At 35.1% G+C, this 18,568-nt stretch overlaps 1 protein-coding gene across 2 annotated transcripts in view; it reads left to right on the top strand.

Moving 5' to 3' along the window:
• The window catches only part of LOC149779155 (receptor-type tyrosine-protein phosphatase kappa-like), a 108,981-nt gene that overhangs the window by 48,027 nt on the left and 42,386 nt on the right, over window positions 1-18,568 (top strand). For both annotated transcript variants that reach the window (XM_089939718.1, XM_089939719.1), the window contains 3 exons: window positions 5,275-5,412; window positions 8,393-8,513; window positions 13,847-14,067. In XM_089939718.1, the coding sequence (XP_089795844.1) occupies window positions 5,275-5,412; window positions 8,393-8,513; window positions 13,847-14,067 (480 nt within the window). The remainder of the gene's footprint in view (window positions 1-5,274; window positions 5,413-8,392; window positions 8,514-13,846; window positions 14,068-18,568) is intronic.

Here is an 18,568-nt window from a genome sequence, read left to right on the forward strand (position 1 = left end):
AATTATTTGATTGTAATCTACCGACTGATTGCAATCTGATTTGGCCAACTGTGGTATAATCACAACAGTGCAAAAGCGATCTCACTTACCGAAATCGCAGTTGGAAAATTAATACTGAATTTAGGGGTTGTTGAGCTTGTCGATATCATTTTTGTTCTTACTGCGGCTGTGTTCGCGGCTATCTGCTGAAGTAGTTCGGTCATTATTCTTTTCATTTTCTTTTAAATGGTGGTTTTCTGAATCAATTACTTCATTGTATATCTTCACCATGTTGGTAAATTCGAAATCTGGTATTGTTGTGTCGTCAAGGCTGTGTGATATGAGTGATGATAATTTAGAATATGCTGCTGTTGCTGTGTGTAACCGTGTAACATAATTGTGCAATTTTGTATTCATCCACGTGGTTATCTTTTTCACGTTAATATTAAAAACACCTACAATTCCTGCTGATGATGAAACACATATTGTTGCTATCACTGTTGTTATCGGAGTCATTACTGATAACTATACAAGTGGATGCAACTAATGTAGAGACTGCATAAACTACAACATCAATGGCAACTGCATGCTGCTTGTATTTTTTAATCTTTTATGGTGTACTTATCAATGATGGTTTTTAACACTGATTGCCATTCACATACTTGATCATATCTATATTTCTGAACACTTAACTCTGTTAGCACCATTATTATTTTATGGTTACCAATTGAGGTGTCTCGGCAACAAATTCCAGACACCACCAGTAATATGTTGCGGTTAATTTCTTATCAGTTGCTTCCAGTATAAATGTCTCTTCGGTTCTGCTATTTAAGACAACAGACACAACCCCGGAAAAATTATCAGTTGAATGCCGCCAAGGATATGTAGTGTATATACTAAATTTTGCAGCACTGAACACAGACAGCCTGCATACACCATTAACTGTTGCAGTGTGTTTGATAGTATTATTTTGCTGCGACCATGTTGTGATCCCGGATGACACTGTGTATACTACGTTGGTGATCTGTTTGTGAGGAAATTTAATCAGACTAATTTTGTTAACGATATCAGGAATTCCACTTACGATGTCTTCGAGTGTTTTCTTAATAGTATCAATGTTCATCTTGATATCAGAGAGTTTCATGTCAGCAGTGAGCGGAGTGCCAAAGAATTCCTCTGCAGTTTCATTAATTTTTCTAAAATTTCTACGAAGATTCGTGAACATACATGAACGTCATACTCGGCCCATAATGTGGATAATTTATTATATATGGTGCACATATTTTTGTTTGTTGCCACATCTTCATCAGATGTTGGGTCTCCAAGCATTACTATTTTGTTTCCGTTCATGCCTGTCAGTATGTCACCGGTATTCTTTAAACGATCAGCGATTTCATTTCTGATGGTTGTAAATGATGAGTCTCTGATTCTACAGCTGTCAGTAAACACAGGGATGTTATCCATGACTGCACTGAGTACTCGTCGAACTATATCATTCCATTTGATGTTGCTGGGTTTTAGCCTGCCACATCTGTCCTGAAAAACAACAACCTCATCTCGGTCAACTCCAGCCAGGCTCATGAGATCATTAAGATTGTCTTTTGTCATGTACTTTGATAAATCTATGTCAGATTTTTTTATACTAATATCACTACATGATTATTCTTCTTCGTTTTTTCCAATCGTGGATTTCCAATGCTGACTTGTATAATCGTGCACAGCTTTGTGAGGCGGTAATGATGATTTTGATATAGCGTCAAGTACAGCAATTGCTTCACGGTTGCATATTGGTGGATCAGTTAATTTTTGTGTTGGTAACGTTGAGTATAAAACTGGGATCCCTGACTGTTTGACATACTTGATAAATTCCTGTGGTGGAGCTAACCCATATGAGTCAAAACAAATAATCCCACGAGGGTCAATCACGCACAATACGCAGTGAGTTCCAGGTCCAGTGGTTAATAATACCTGTCTCAGTGTAGTTTGGTTGTAGTGGTAATTGATCTCGCATAAAAAACCCTCTGAAGTTTTTTATTTGGAGCTGCATCGATTAAATCAAAATTTGACATTGGTGTAAAATGTAGATAAGTTCCTGGAAGTGTTAGACCTTTTCCTAGATAAGTTCCCGGAAGTCTTAATCCCTTTCCCGTTGTTTTTTTTAATGCCATTCCAGCAGTGGTTCCAACAGCACCTGGCGCAGCAGCTTTTGCAACAGCTGGAGCAGCAGCAGCTATCAACGCTGATATTGCTGTGAGAAGTGGGAATATTCCTCCCGTTTTAACCAAGTTGTTGATAGCACCAGCAGGAAGTTTAAATCTTATTCCAGTCTTGGATTGTTTAGCATCATTGAGATGTTTAAGTTGGTGCGCTGTCAGTGATAGTTTATTTTCACCGCCTGTGATTTGATTTTGCTTTAGCGTTATTGTGGTCCCACATTTTTTGGCTGATGCAGATTGTAATTTCTTGATCTGACCAGGAGTCAGACTGACACTAGCATGATGATATGACATTTTTATAAAATTCTCATGTTTCTAAATAACGTGGAATAAAGATTTTCCACTGGTGCATTAACGACTCTCATTCGACCACTTCCACCTTCAAGTAACATTGCTCTGTCACTAAGTATAACCGTGATTACTCTGTAATTAACACCACCTGTATTTGTTCTGGCGTTGAAGTGTATATCAATGACAGACTGTTTGGATAAATCAAGATGCTCCACTGAAAAGTAATTAATCGGATACAGATTTCTAAAATCATGCTGTGAGATTTGTAATCCAGTATCTATGTTTTGATCACGTCCCATAACATCATTAACCGATGGCATGCACGTGCTATATGATTTTGAGCAAAATCCAGTTTAATGTTTACTGTTGGTTCTTGTTGTCCGTTTATCAGCAAAGAAACCTCAGTAATACCAAGTCAGTCAAATATTATATAGGAGCAAGTTTGTGAGTTTAATCGATCATAATTCTGAAAAGCAACAAATATATGTCGTGGTGCATAAACATTTTTCTGTGATGCTATATGCCATGTAAATTCCCCGTCGATGTTAGATTGTATACTATCCATGGTTGTTGTTAACCAGGACAACAGAGACTTACCACCTGTGCTCATAAAAGAAAATAGTCACTGTTCTTCAGCAAACAGTGGAGTCATTACCGGCATCCACATTGAAAGTTTTGACGGTACTACTTTACCAGCATCACCAGCAGGTCTCCAGTGCATGCCGTCATCGGTATCCCTTCTCACAAGAACAACTGTGTGTTTAGCACCAAAGATGACTTTTCTAACATTTCTGCAAAATCCAAAGATATGGGACAGTGGAATTGCACATGAAAAATTTCTATGATCTCCCTCCAACATTGATTGATGTGTTGAAAATCCTAGGTTAAATTCTGGATTACTACCACAAACCACCAGCCACACATCAGTATCAGCACTGTTAGCGAAGTTTCTTGGCTGTCTTAAATCATACGGTCTGCTGTCTGGGTGATCAGAATTATCCTTCGCAAACATCTTTGTGGGGCCTGCTGATTTTGTATAATCCTCAGAGTATCTTGCTAGTCCTATTATTGTTGTAGCAACGCCAACATTTTGCTGAATCATTTCAATGTTGTCTCCATCAATCAAATAACTAGCGCTCTCAAACAGCACTATGATGCCATTGTTGACAAAGCCGACTCATACATCATTTGCATATACAGTATGATCTGTTCTTATAATTTCACCTTCTACCTCAATAAAAGCCTTGGTGGGCAAAAAGTATCTGCTTGTATCATGGACTTGTAATTCAAATCTTCCTCGTTCGTTGGGTACATGTGCATTATAAGAATACAACTGATAATCACATACACTTTCGTCTTTTAGGGCAGGTGCGTCCTTGTCAAATGCTGTGTCGGGCATGTGCTTAAACATTTTTATTATAATTATTTTCATCTAACTCATGATTAGCTTCTTTGGGAAATTTCGCTTCCTGATATTAAACTTGAAATATTATACCCTGCTTCACCAAGTCCTTGATCTGCTAGTGCTGCCAGTTTCTGATTTGCAGCTTGATTTATTATTTTACTGACATTTGCAGGCATAACTTCAGTGCTTGGTAATTTTACTGGCTGTGATTTTCATTGTATTAATTGTGCTAGTCTTTCTTGATTGCCGAGAATGCCTTACCAGCAATGTTGATAATTGCACCAGGAGTTTTTTCACGAACAACAATAGCTTTCATTGATAATTGTTTTGCAACAGGCACTACTTTTGGAGCTAACCTCCTGAATAATCCATGAACAACATCACCAAGCCCATCTCCGTAAATCGCTCTGTAGATTGGTAATTGAGAGTTTACTGCTCTGATCATTACAGGTCCATGTTGACTATTGTGTATGATCATCTTATTTTACTTACCATTTATCTAATCACTGTAATCATCAACGAGTTCATCAATAAGTTCTCGGTAAATGCCAATATCTGTGATACCACCTGTAAATAAATGCTGACAAATATCTGCTGCTTCATTAATTATTTCCAGAGAATTATTACCAGCACACACTCCTCCTATGAGAACTTCTAACCATTGCACGTCATTGAGAATATTGTTAGGACAAGCAAGACTACTTCCCAAACCACTACCGGTTGCTCCTTCTTCCTCAGTTTTTGTTTCCACGCTTTTCTTAAATAGTCTTAAGGGAGATCTTTCTTATTCTGCTTTCTTAAGTAGCTCTTCAGACCTTTTAAGTTCCGACATCAACTTTTGCTGTGGTGAAGAAGATTGTTGTTGTTCTATCTGTTGCAGAGGTGGAGGAAGTTGACATGAAGATTCTTGCCATTGTTCTATTTGTTTTAATTTCTCTCTATAAAGTCTTAGTATTTCTTCAGCAAGACTTCTGTATTCTAAATCATCATCTCTGGCTTGTTTTTTGTTTCTATATATGTGATATATCCATTTAATAAGATTATCATTGTTTACTTTTTCACAACCGGGTTTTAAAATACTAGATTTGCTCAGTTTGCTCAGCGGTTTGTTTTGATACTGGAAGAAGATCATCCTTAATAGCAATTATGTACATAATTATCAAAATTTTACATTATTTCATTCATGTAGTTTTGTTTTATTTACCATGTCTGCATGTTAAGGGAGGTAGTATTACCATAGTACTAAATGACCTATTTATTTTGTTATGCTATAAGACACCATTCTCTTTAAAAGGAACATAAAGGATTTTCAGTTATATAACATCATACACTATTCATAGATATCTCATACCAAATAACTGACATGACTTCACCTCGCTTCAGCTTGTGACAATATGACTTTTGGATCCAATTGTGAAAACACCTGCCATTGTCCACCTGGGGATACTTGTAGTGCTATCAATGGAATCTGCTCCTCACGGAATTGTGCTGTAGGATGGGGTGGACCTTCTTGTCAGATATGTGAGTTATTTCTTTTATCTCACCAATATTGTTTCACGAGTATTATGTATGGAAGAAAATTATTGTTACCCAATAAATTGACTGTGTTCTGCAGGGTTATGTGTTCGTGGGATTTAGTGGACCATCATTTCATAACTTAGGAGTTATTGGTTTTATGGTAGTTATATTGTAATGTCATACCATAAATACTATGCAGACTTTGCACCATGCTCTAGAAATCCTGCAGTATAAAGAATTGCATTCCAATATGTAATAAACAAAAAAATCCAATTTCTTTAACAAGGGCTGGGATTAAATTATACTGCTGTCAAGACATGCATATATACAGGATGTTGTGCATTAGTTCCCATACCATTCCAGAGACCTGAAACTTTGAAATATAATTGATCTATAAATGTGAAAATAGAATTAGAACTTTGATACACACCACAGGTTCTGAGCTTGGGACACTTTTGCAGCTATATAATTGTATATTATGTGTTATTTCAGGAGTTTTGATGTTAAATTTTTATTTCAAAACAACATTCTATGTATACTGTAAATAACAGTATTCAACAAAATTTCAGTTAAGGAAAATGTCTCAAATGTCTACTGGAGGCAGCATGTTAAGTGTAATCATCATAAATGCAATGTGACCTCATGTATTGAAGCATTAAATATTTCTACCATAACAGCTATACCCACAAACATTTCCATGAGAATTTAATTAAGTACCAACCATGTTTTCATATCTGACTGGTTGAAGTACTTATTTTATTGTTGCACTGAATTAAATACAGACCTGCTTTATATTATCACATTAATTATGTCTTTTGTATCAAATAGAGGGGGTGGAATAAAAAAAAAATTGAAAGGCATTATTGAAGATATATCAACAATACGCATTTGAGAGTGATATCATCTATAATACAAAAAAATCAGTATGCGTGGTCTTTCAGCCCGAACTTCTTTCAAATTACCATCTCCTCCCTCTGTACATCTTGATGGCTATGCTCTTATGTACGTCAACAGTTATACATATTTCGGTTATATTTTGAAATCCAATTGGTCAGATAATGTTGTTGTTGGGTTTAACGCCATTTTTCAGCACATGATAGGCTATACATGGCGGCCAGTATTAAACGTGGAGGAAGAACCTGGGAAGACCTTGGAAAGAACCACTGACCCATGAGAAGCTACTGGCAAGCTTTCTCACATACCCACATTGGCCAAATCTGAGACTCAAACCCACAAAGCCAGAGGTGAGATTGCAGTGATCCGTAATGGAGAGCACTTTAGACCACTCAGCCACTTGGGGCTCCGGTCAGATAATGAAGATATGATGAGACATTACCGATTTTTGTGTACTCAATCAAACATGCTTCTATGAAAATTTAAGAATTGTTCATTGAATATCAAAATTAGATTATTAAAATTTTATTGCTGCACTGTGTATTGTGCTTCTCTGTGGACAAGCTTTAGTGAATGTATGAAAAGAAAACTAGTTATTGGTTATAATAATAGTCTTCATTTTCTATTAGGTCTTCCTAGATGGAACGGTACCTCCAACATGTTTGTAAATTATAATGTATTCAGTTTTGATGAAGTATTGAGAAAGTATGTATTTTCAATGATGACATGAATATCTAGTAGTAAGAACTGTATATTGAAATCTCTTTGGAACTATGACATTCATTTAAATTCTTATGTTATTAGTAGATGGAACAAATTACTCTTTAAATGTGCCATTTAATTTCATTCTCAACAATGCATGGCATAGTTAATTGTATAGATGTATCTGTATACAATCTATATTTTAATTTAGATGTTTTGACTATGTATTCTGAAATAACGAATTCTTATCTTCTTATCTTATCTAAATACTACTTGTGTAAAGGGTAGCAGCCCCGGTTGTGGGTCAGGTCAACTCATTTCATTTGATCAATTGAATACTGTTATAAATTTTATTGTATACATAATATAATTAAGCTACCATAAATTAGCCTGTCATTCACAAATGTGATTAAGGGTAGCAAGACAACCAAACAAAATGGCCTATCATTCACAAATGTGATTAAGGGTAGCAAGACAACCAAACAAAATGGCCTATCATTCACAGATGTGATTAAGGATAGCAAGACAACCAAGCAAAATGGCCTATCATTCACAAATGTGATTAAGGATAGCAAGACAACCAAACAAAATGGCTTATCATTCACAAATGTGATTAAGGATAGCAAGACAACAAAACAAAATGGCCTATCATTCACAGTTGTGATTAAGGATAGCAAGACAGCCAAACAAAATGGCCTGTCATTCACAAATGTGATTAACGATAGCAAGACAACCAAACAAAATGAATACATGTACTTGGTGAAGTAAAACCTAAAATGCTTTGTTTCACAGGTACGCTTTATTGTGGAAGAAGCAAGTTTCAGCGTTTGCAGTTAACATACAATTCCTGAATTGGCATATAACAATCTTGATAGAGATGAGAACAGTTACTTGCAATGAAATCCTGGCATCAAATAGTTTACTAGTAGAACAATTTTAAAAAGTCTTGAGTTTGATACAGCTGAAATGGTTATTGTTAGAACGACTCATTTATTAGTGTAGCTGTAACTTTACAGAAGTATACATAATTCATATACATATGAGAAAAAATAGATCTACTATTCATGTCAGTCATATCATAGATCCCATTGCTACACTTTACATTCCTTTTCTAACTACATTTATAGGTGTTACAGTTTCAGGCATTCAAATTGGATAAAGTCATCATTGTATCATTGCATAGTAAGTAGTTAGCAATCTATGGCAGTCTAACTTCAGGTCATCATTTTCACTTTCCTTTTCATTATAATGTGATTTGTCATTCATTGTGAATATTTTGTAAGGTTTCTTTTAAATTAATGTTTTTATTTGCATTTCATGCTGGAGTTACACAAATAACACTATGTATTTTCATTTAAAATGAATAAATTCTGTTGATATTTTCCAGTGCTACCGAAGATGGTTAACCCACCCCAAGTCTCTAATGTATCGTGCAGAAATGTCACAGTTAAGTGGCCTCAGTGGAAAGAGAACTTTGATATTGGAACAGGACCTATTGGACGCTATGTGTAAGAATAAGCTAAGATAAAAAAGTAGGTAATGCATTGAAAATAGTTGATATCATGCCATTTCTACAGTCCTTAATACTAGGCCTTAAGCAGGGCCTTTAAATGGGCCTAACTGCCTGACAGACTGTATCAGACAAGAAGGATATACAGATATAGACGTGTGGCCCTTTAGGTAACATCTTGTATGAAAACTGTTGGTATTGGTTGGTGTTATGATACATTGGTTGAGGTTGTTGTTATGGTACATTGGTATTGATTGTTGTTATGTTACATTGGTATTGTTTGTTGTTATGGTTCTTTGTTTTTGTTTTTTATGGTACTTTCTTATTTGTTGTTATGGTACTTTGGTATAGGTTGTTGTTATGGTACATTGGTATTGGTTGTTGTTATGGTACATTGATACTAATTGTTCTTATAATACATTGGTATTGCTTTTTTAATGTACTTCCCTTGTTATGCAATATTTGAATGAGATAATAACATTATATGATGCTATTGGATATATTATTCAAATTATCTTATAAATAATAAAAATGAGATTCCAAGAATTGTCCCCTGTTGTAGTAGTTTGATATCACAGTAGTATTAGTCCCCTGTATAAGCTAGTGGGTGTGTTAATGGTAATTGTCCCATATTGAAGTAGATGGGTATATTAATAGTAATTGTCCCTTGTTATAGTAGTTGTGTATAAGCAATATTAGTCCCCTGATATAGTAATTTGGTATATTAATAGTAATTGTCACCTGTTGTAGTAGTTGGGTATATTAATAGTTATTGTTCTCTTTTGTAGTAGTAGGGTATATTAATAGTAATTGTCCCCTGTTGTATTAGTAGGGTATATTAGTAGTAGTTATAGTCCCCTGTTGTAGTAGTAGGGTATATTAGTAGTTATTGTTCCCTTTTGTAGTACTTGGTATAATAATAGTTATTGTTCTCTCTTGTAGTAGTAGGGTATATTAATATTAATTGTCCCCTGTTGTAGTAGTAGGGCATATTAATATTAATTGTCCCCTGTTGTATTAGTAGGGTATATTAATAGTAATTGTCCCCTGTTGTATTAGTAGGGTATATTAATAGTAATTGTCCCCTGTTGTATTAGTAGGGTATATTAGTAGTAGTTATAGTCCCCTGTTGTAGTAGTTGGGTATATTAGTAGTTATTGTTCCCTTTTGTTGTACTTGGTATAATAATAGTTATTGTTCCCTCTTGTAGTAGTTGGGTATATTAATAGTTATTGTTCTCTCTTGTAGTAGTAGGGTATATTAATAGTAATTGTCCCCTGTTGTATTAATAGGGTGTATTAATAGTAATTGTCCCCAGTTGTATTCGTAGGGTATATTAATAGTAATTGTCCCCTGTTGTATTAATAGGGTATATTAGTAGTAATTGTCCCCTGTTGTATTAGTAGGGTATATTAATAGTAATTGTCCCCTGTTGTATTAGTAGGGTATATTAATAGTAATTGTCCCCTGTTGTATTAGTAGGGTATATTAGTAGTAGTTATAGTCCCCTGTTGTAGTAGTTAGGTATATTAATAGTAATTGTCCCATGTTATAGTAGTTGGGTATATTAATAGCAGTTATATCGCCCTGTTGCCGTAGTTTGGTATGTGGAAAGTAATTATTCCCTGTTTTAGTAGTTGGGTATATGTGTATTAATAGTAACTATCCCCAGTTGTAAAAGTTGGGTATAACAGTGGAATTAGTTCCCTGTTGTAGTAGTTGGGCATATTAATAGTAACTGTACCCTGTTGTTGTAGTTGGGTATCACAATAGTAATTGTCCCCTGTTTTAGTAGTTTTGTATCACATTAGTATGTGTCCCTTATTGTACCATGTGGATTTATTAATAGTAATTGTCCCCTGTTGAGGTAGATGTGCATATACATGGTAATTGTCCCTAGTTGTAGTAGTTGGGTAAATTAATAGTAATTGTCCCCTGTTGTAGTAGTTGGGCATATTAATAGTACTTATAATCCCCTGTGTTGTAGCCAGGTATATTAATAGTAATTGTCCCCTGTTGTAGTAGTTGGGCATATTAATAGTAGTTATTGTCACTTGTTGTAGTAGTTGTGTATATTAATAGTATGTGTCTCCTGTTGTATCAGTTGTGTATATTAATAGTATTTGTCCCCTGTTGTAGTAGTTGGGCGTATTAATAGTAGTTATAATCCCCTGTGTTGTAGTCAGGTATATTAATAGTAATTGTCCCTAGTTGTAGTAGTTGGGTATATTAATAGTAATTGTCCCCTGCTGTAGAAGTTAGGTATAACAGTGGTATTAGTCCCCTGTTGTAGAATTTGGGTATCACAATAGTAACTGTCCCCTGTTGTAGTTAAAGTTGGGTATCACAATAGTAATTGTCCCCTGTTGTAGTTAAAGTTGGGTATCACAATAGTAATTGTCACCTGTTGTAGTTAAAGTTGGGTATCACAATAGTAATTGTCCTCTGTTGTAGTTCAAGTTGGGTATCACAGTAGTAATTGTCCCCTGTTGTAGAAGTTGGGTATCACAATAGTAATTGTCCCCTGTTGTAGAAGTTGGGTATCACAATAGTAATTGTCCCCGTTATAGTTAAAGTTGGGTATAATAATATTTGTTGTAGATCAAAGATCATTTGCACTAGTTCAAGCAATGCTTAGTATGCAGCATTAAAATTCACCACTAACAACCTCAGATCCTCAAATATAAGGCTAACAACCTCATATTCTCAAATATAAGGCTAACAACCTCAGATCCTCAAGTATAAGGCTAACAACCTCAGATTCTCAAATATAAGGCTAACAACCTCAGATTCTCAAATATAAGGCTAACAACCTCAAATCCTCAAATATAAGGCTGAGTTATAAGTTTTAGCAGACACTTTGTTTTCATAAAATGTGAGAGATTTGTATTCATGGAATTAAAATGCATGGGAGGAAAATGAGTACATGTGTAGGCATTTTAGAAGAAGAGGTGTAATAGAGATTAAGAGGAAATGAAGCATGCAGAGACAGTTACAGTATGTTGTGAAAAATTATTATTAAAATTTAAATTACATTAATAATCCTTTTATAGAGATGCTTGAATTCCTGATGTTATAGAGTTACAAATATATGAAGCCACTAAGAAGAATGTCACAAATATAGTCCAAGCAGCGAAATCAGCCCACTATACTACTAAGATCATGGAAAGTTCCAGTTGCAAAGAGTTCTTTGAGATTACTAACAATCTAATGTCATGGAACAAATCTACACCACTTCCAACTACCTTCTCTCCAGTTGATCTTCCGGACATGTTTTCAAATTTCTTCCATGACAAAGTACAAACCATTAGAGATAAGCTTGACACCACAATTTCAATTTACTCATCGTCACCATACAGTTGGGATACAGAATTTGAGCGGCAACCATTAGCAGCATTTGAACCTACAATCCTGATGAAGAGTGCACCAAAGTCATGTAAACTTGATTCAATTCCAACGTTACTGCTGCTTGAGTGCTTAGATCCAGTATTGCCTTCACTAACTGATGTTATTAATACCTCTCTCTCATCAGGGGAATTCCCATCATTTTTCAAAACTGCCATTGTAAAGCCTCTGCTGAAGAAACCAACACTAGACCATAATGATTTAAAGAACTACTGCCCAGTTTCTAATCTCCCATTCATTTAAAAAATCTTAGAAAAGGTTGTTTTATCCCAGCTTTTATCTCATCTAAATTCAAACAGTCTTTTTAGCAATGTACAATCTACATCACTCTTGCCACAGTACTGAAACTACCCTTCTAAATGTTGTTAATGACATTCTCTCTGCACTGGATAGTGGAAAGATTACAGTTCTCACCCTCCTTATTTGTCTGCAGCATTTGACACAATAGATCATGATATATTACTTCACCGTCTCCAGCATGTATTTGGCATTCATGATACAGCCTTACTATGGTTCAAGTCCTACTTGGTCAACAGGACACAAATTGTATCTGCAAATGGAATACACCACACTCCAGCCCAGTTGATCTATGTTGTGGTGTTCCACAGGGGTCTGTTCTTGGACCTGTTCTCTTCATTCTGTACACTCAGGCACTCTCAAGTGTGATAGCTCATCATCCAGTGTCTCACCAATTGTATGCTGATGACACCCAAATATACAAATCGAGCCACCCAGCTGAAGTTGATGCTACCATCCGAGGCGTAGAGAGGTGCATTTCTGATGTGAAGTCATGGATGACATGTAACAAGCTGCAGATGAATGATAATAAAACTGAGGCCATTCTGATCACAACACAAAGACTTCTCATTCACATCCTTTATCTCAAACAATAAATATCAGCAACACCAACATTAAATTCACACAATCAGTATGAAACTTAGGTGTTACTCTGGACAGTACTCTCACATTGCACCAACATGTCATGAACATATGCAAGGCTGCATATCTTGAGCTGAGACGCATCAGCTCAATTCGCAAATATCTTTCAGTTGATGCCACTAAAACACTTGTGTGTTCATTAGTACTTTCAAGACTGGACTATTGTAACTCAATTCTGTCTGGTTCATCTCAATATCTACTCCAGAAACTTCAAAAAGTTCAAAACACAGCTGATTGGATCATACTTAGAGTACCATGATCAGAGCACACCTCCCTGCTGCTCTGTACCCTACACTGGCTATCCATTCGATCCAGAATCAAACACAAAATTTGTTCTCTGTGCTACGTTTCACTGTTGGACTCTAGTCCAACATACCTATCCGACCTCACCCATTTGTACACACCAGCAAGATACTTAGCTCCTCTTCTAACAATCGTATACTCATTATTCCAAGTATGAAAACAAAGTCATATGGACAGCATTCTTTTGCATACAGGGCCCAGCATTGTGGAATGAATTGCCCACTGAACTTAGACACAAAGACACAGTGATCACATTCAAGAGGGCTCTCAAAATTCACTTATTTTGACTGCAAGAACAAACTTAAAGACCTAATAATGTTTCCTACCTTAAATATTCTCAGCCTGTTTTTTAGTGTTTTCTAATTTCATGGTGTTTGTTTTTGTAATCATATCATTATGTGTTTTTTATCTTATAGGTGTTGTCTAATGTTGTAAAGCGCTTAGAGCATCTAAAGATTAGGCGCTATACAAAGTCCTCATTATTATTATTATTATTATTATTATTATTAATTCTTGGTGTTATAGAGGCCATTGAATTTATGCAAGCCATATAGTAATCATAATTCAGTCATGAAATTGCTGCAGTTAGTTTATCTCATTTTTTTTTTTTAAATTAGTTAAATTTAATAGCATAAAGAAAAAATTGATCATTGCAGTATATTATCTACTTTGTATTAATTACAGACTTTGGTTCAAATTAAATGACAACACAGTTTCATGGCAGTCCAGTGTTTTCCTTGAGTATAATGCATCTGCTTCCGAATATGAAGTTCATTTGACCAATCTGACTGCAGATACATTCTTTATATTCCGCTTGGATATTAAAAGAGTGGATACAGCTTCAGGAAAATTGATGGAAGCAACTCCAGGATTTGTGTCGGATCCAGTTTTCATCCCCTGCACAGGTAAAATAATGACACAGTTAGGGATGGGGCACATGGTGGGAGGAGATGGCATTTAATATAACCTATAAATTTCATAAACCTTTTCTTAATAACATTGTATATTACACAATAATGTTTAATCTATGTTCTCTATATTGTTCCTGTCATCCCTACCCCCATTTTCGCATTTGCAATCATTCTGCTTAATATTCCATGTAGGCTAACAAAGCAGGAGAAGCATTTCAGTATATGGTTGACAAAGTCTGTATTGTGTGGAGAATTTTGTGCATTTTTTAAAAAAATTTTATTTATGTGCCATATAATCATTGTTTAAACAAAACAACACTTTTTGGGTTCCTAAAATTTCAAGATTAGATTTTTAAAAAAATATAGTTTTCACTGCAAAACAATTGCGGACACAAAAATAAGTAATTATAACTTTTATGTATCATATTTGGAAAATTAAAGGGTATGAAAAGTTAAAGAATACAATGTAGGTCACAAATGAGAAATATGGACAAAAATCTATAAACTAAAGTTGGGTATGTACAGTTGAGTACTAATGGGGAGTGGGGTATGGGGAAAGGCAGTTGCTTCAGGTGCCAAAGGTCTTTGGGCCCCAAAACAGCTGATAAAAAATTAAATTGCAGTGAGTTGTTGGTGTGGCCATCATCGTAGCCCCAGGTGCCATTTACTCATTTGTATGCCACTGGGTTTGTATATGTATACAAGTAAAATTAGATGTTGCCTCCTTACCCAGCATCAAACAATAACTTGCAATCATATACAGATGGTTGACTTCTGTGGGTCACAGTATTACATAATAGCCATCTTACACAGTATCAAACGATAATTTGCAACCAGATACAGATGTTTGACTCCTGCATGTCAATAACTGTATTACACTTTAGCCACCTTACCTAGCATCTAAACATACTCTACAACCATATATAGATGGGTGACTCCTGTGGATCACTGTATCACACATATATTTCAGACATATAAGATTTTGAAGTAGGACAAAATATTTATGGACATTGTATACATTTTGGTGAGATTTCACTCTGCGTAGGTTTGAGTCTTAGATTCGGCCAGTGTGGGTATGTGAGAAAGCTTGCCAGTAGCTTCTCGAGGGTCAGTGGTTCTTTCCGGGGTTTTCCCGGGTTCTTCCTCCACCATTAATACTGACTCCATGTATAGCCTATCGTGTGCTGAAAAATGGCCTTAAACCCTACAACAACAACAACACTTGAGCCACCTTACCTAGCATCTAAACACACTCTACAACCATATATAGTTGGGTGACCCCTGTGGGTCCCTGTATCACACATATAATGTATTTCAGACATATAAGATTTTGAAGTAGGACAAAATATTTATGGACATTTTATAAATTTTGGTGAGATTTTCACTCTCTGATTCATTAGCAGTGATATAAAAATTTTCTAGCTCTAATCATTACCCCTACCATTTTAACTCATTCTCCATCATAGCTATTTTCCTTTTATTTTGTGTTAGAATTCTGAATGAAATTCTCAAGCATACCAATGATGGTTGCATTGAGTTTAACCAATGCAAATTTCATAAAACTTAGTCTATAATTCTTTTAGATACTTCCGGTAGCTTAAGGGGTTAAAATGTACACCTTGGATGTGGTAGGTCATGAGTTTGAACCCTGACCAAGTCATACCAAAGACTTGTAAAAAGTGGTACTAGCAGCTGCCTAGCTTGGCACTCAACATTATGAGGTTAGTGTTAAAACTAGTTGGCCTGGTGTCAAGATAATGTGATTGGGTGGGACATGATCCTTCATGTCTGTGGCATCGTGCTTCATTGTTAGACATCACTATAAACTGCCACACTGCAGACATCATAGCCAAGTGACTGAAAATTATTAAAGCTACGTTAAGAATCTAAATCAAACACACACACACACACACACACACACACACACACTAGATACTAATCTTCAAAGATACCATATTATTCAAGTTTAATACAGTTAGTTGTCTAATTGTCTAGGGCTTGCATAGTTAATTATATCTTATCAGCATTCACTGCTCACAAGTGATTGGTCCGTTCTTTGCTGCAGTGGACAGGTGAGTGTAGTGCTGATTCGATTGAAATAATGCATAGAAATTAATTAAACTTGACACAAACTGCAACTTTTTGCAGAAACATGTACAAGGCATTGTAAATAAATTTGATATATATCTTGCATATATGTCATTAAAGTTACAACAAATTTAAAAATAAAGGAACAAGTTTAACGTAATAATTAATATTTTTATGTGAAAAATCAGTCTCAAGGAGTTTGGATGTAAGCAAAATTCTTTGAAATTTTCCTGGGAATATGACTGAATCATTTCTACCACTTTAATGAATAAAACTGTTGATTATATTAATTAATATTATTAAACATTTTATAATTAATTGCCTCATATACTCACGTATAAGATGGGATTCCAACTGCAAACAGCACAGACCCAGATCTGCCATCATATAATGTGCCAGTAGAACTTGGTCTTTATAGTTTAACAGTAGTAATCAGTAGAAGAAACAGGGATGGCGCTGGCATTAATAAAGTTGTCACCCAGAACATCACCAACCTCAATATTTTGGTGCAAATTTAAAAAAAATGTTGGCATTTTCATAATGCAGCACTAATCATTTATTTTGATATCCCTGTTACCATGGTAATATTGTCAACTTAATTGGATGTAGAGATAAGTGGGGTACGGATACAAAAATAAAATTTCACATACATGTGAAATTTGTAAGAGTTGACCTGATATCCTCGAGTAGGGTTTACACTGAAGAAAATAAACAATTGAAATTTGTATTAATTGAAGACAAAACTAATCTGAAATACTTGTGTGTATTGACAACTCACAGTTGTGTAGAAGAATCCATAACGTGTCAAGTACTGTACATGTATATGAAAAATCCATAAATTTGAGTATGGATCACATGTTAGAAAATTTATATATCATTCACAGCACATTAGTAAGCACAAATAACTTGTATGTATGTAAAAAAGAAAAATGTTAGTCCTCATTCGATCTTTCCAACTGTCAAACACATGTACTCAATGAGATGTTCAATGGCTGCCAGTTGCACATGACTTTATAGTTGTTTACATGCCACATGTACATGACCTAGATTTTGGTCAGCTGAGAACAGCTATATTGGCCCTCCTTCCCCCCGCCCCCAAGTTACCAGATTACCCCCTTGGTATGGAATTATGGATGGAATTAGTTTTTCTGTTGGTCCAACTCTATTCTGCTTTTCTGCTTATGATGGCTGGATTTACGGATCAATTCAGGGCAGTAAGGAGAACGTGATTTCATTTGGAAATGTAGTTGAAATTACAGTATAATTTCAGTTTGTTTAAGGTTTTCCATGACATGGGTGCTGTCATTCAGATTTGAAAAACTAAGAAAGTACATTTTGAAGACATGCTGAATTGGACATCTAGTTTGGTCTTCTGTATTCTCCATTCATTTTCTTAAACTTGTTAAATTACTATTAACTGCACCTTGCTCTTCAGGATGACTTTAGCAGTGAAACAGATTGATTGAAAGACAGTAATAAGCACACACTCATGTTTGTGCAGCTGATTTATGTTGATAAAGCATTAACATCCAAACTGGGCAAAGACATTCATTACTGCTCTATTACCTATAAAGACATTATTAAACTTAAAATATTATGTTCTCCCCCCCTTCCACAGTGAAATGGTCAGGCTGATATATATATATATATATATATATATATATATATATATATATATATATATATATATATTCATTTTTTTGTTCAGACAAGCATATCTCATGGTCAAAATGCAACATTTATAGTTCTGACACTCTAAGACTCCAACAGAGAAGTTTTGATAACAGTACCATCAAATATCTAGCAAGTGCAAAGATGTAATTGTGTCTTGTTCTTTTCATTTGTACAGAGAACATTCTATTGTGTATGATATCTGTAAATATTTGTACAGAAAACATTCTACTGTTCATGATATTTGCAAATATTTGAATTCAATTATCAGCTGAAACCATGATTAAAATGTACTTTTTACCTGTATTTTGTCAAGTGTATTTATTGATAGACCTAAGAAAATAATTATAATCTCCATGTAAAACAAATTGCACATAATACAAGGATCCACAAAAGTTTGAACCCGATACTACCTACAAAGTTATCCAATATTCACAATATTAATATCCTACAAGTATCCTGGAGGTACCATCTATACATGCTTATAAATCAAGTCGCAAACTTGGATATAAAATGCACTAAAAGCTATCTATTGTTACATAAACAAATTATTTGCTCATATTGACAAATGCATCTTAACAGTGAGTTTTCACATCATAATCTGATTATGCAGACACCTGGCCTAGGTACTGTAAGCCTGGCCTGGGTACTGTAAGCATGGCCTGAGTACTGTAAGCCTGGCCTGGGTACTGTATGCCTGGCCTGGGTACTGTAAGCCTGGCCTGGGTAATGTAAG

The sequence above is a fragment of the Sinohyriopsis cumingii genome, chromosome 17 (genome assembly GCF_028554795.1).
Source record: "Sinohyriopsis cumingii isolate HCF-2022 chromosome 17, ASM2855479v2, whole genome shotgun sequence".
In the NCBI taxonomy this organism is placed as follows: Eukaryota; Metazoa; Mollusca; class Bivalvia; order Unionida; family Unionidae; genus Sinohyriopsis; species Sinohyriopsis cumingii.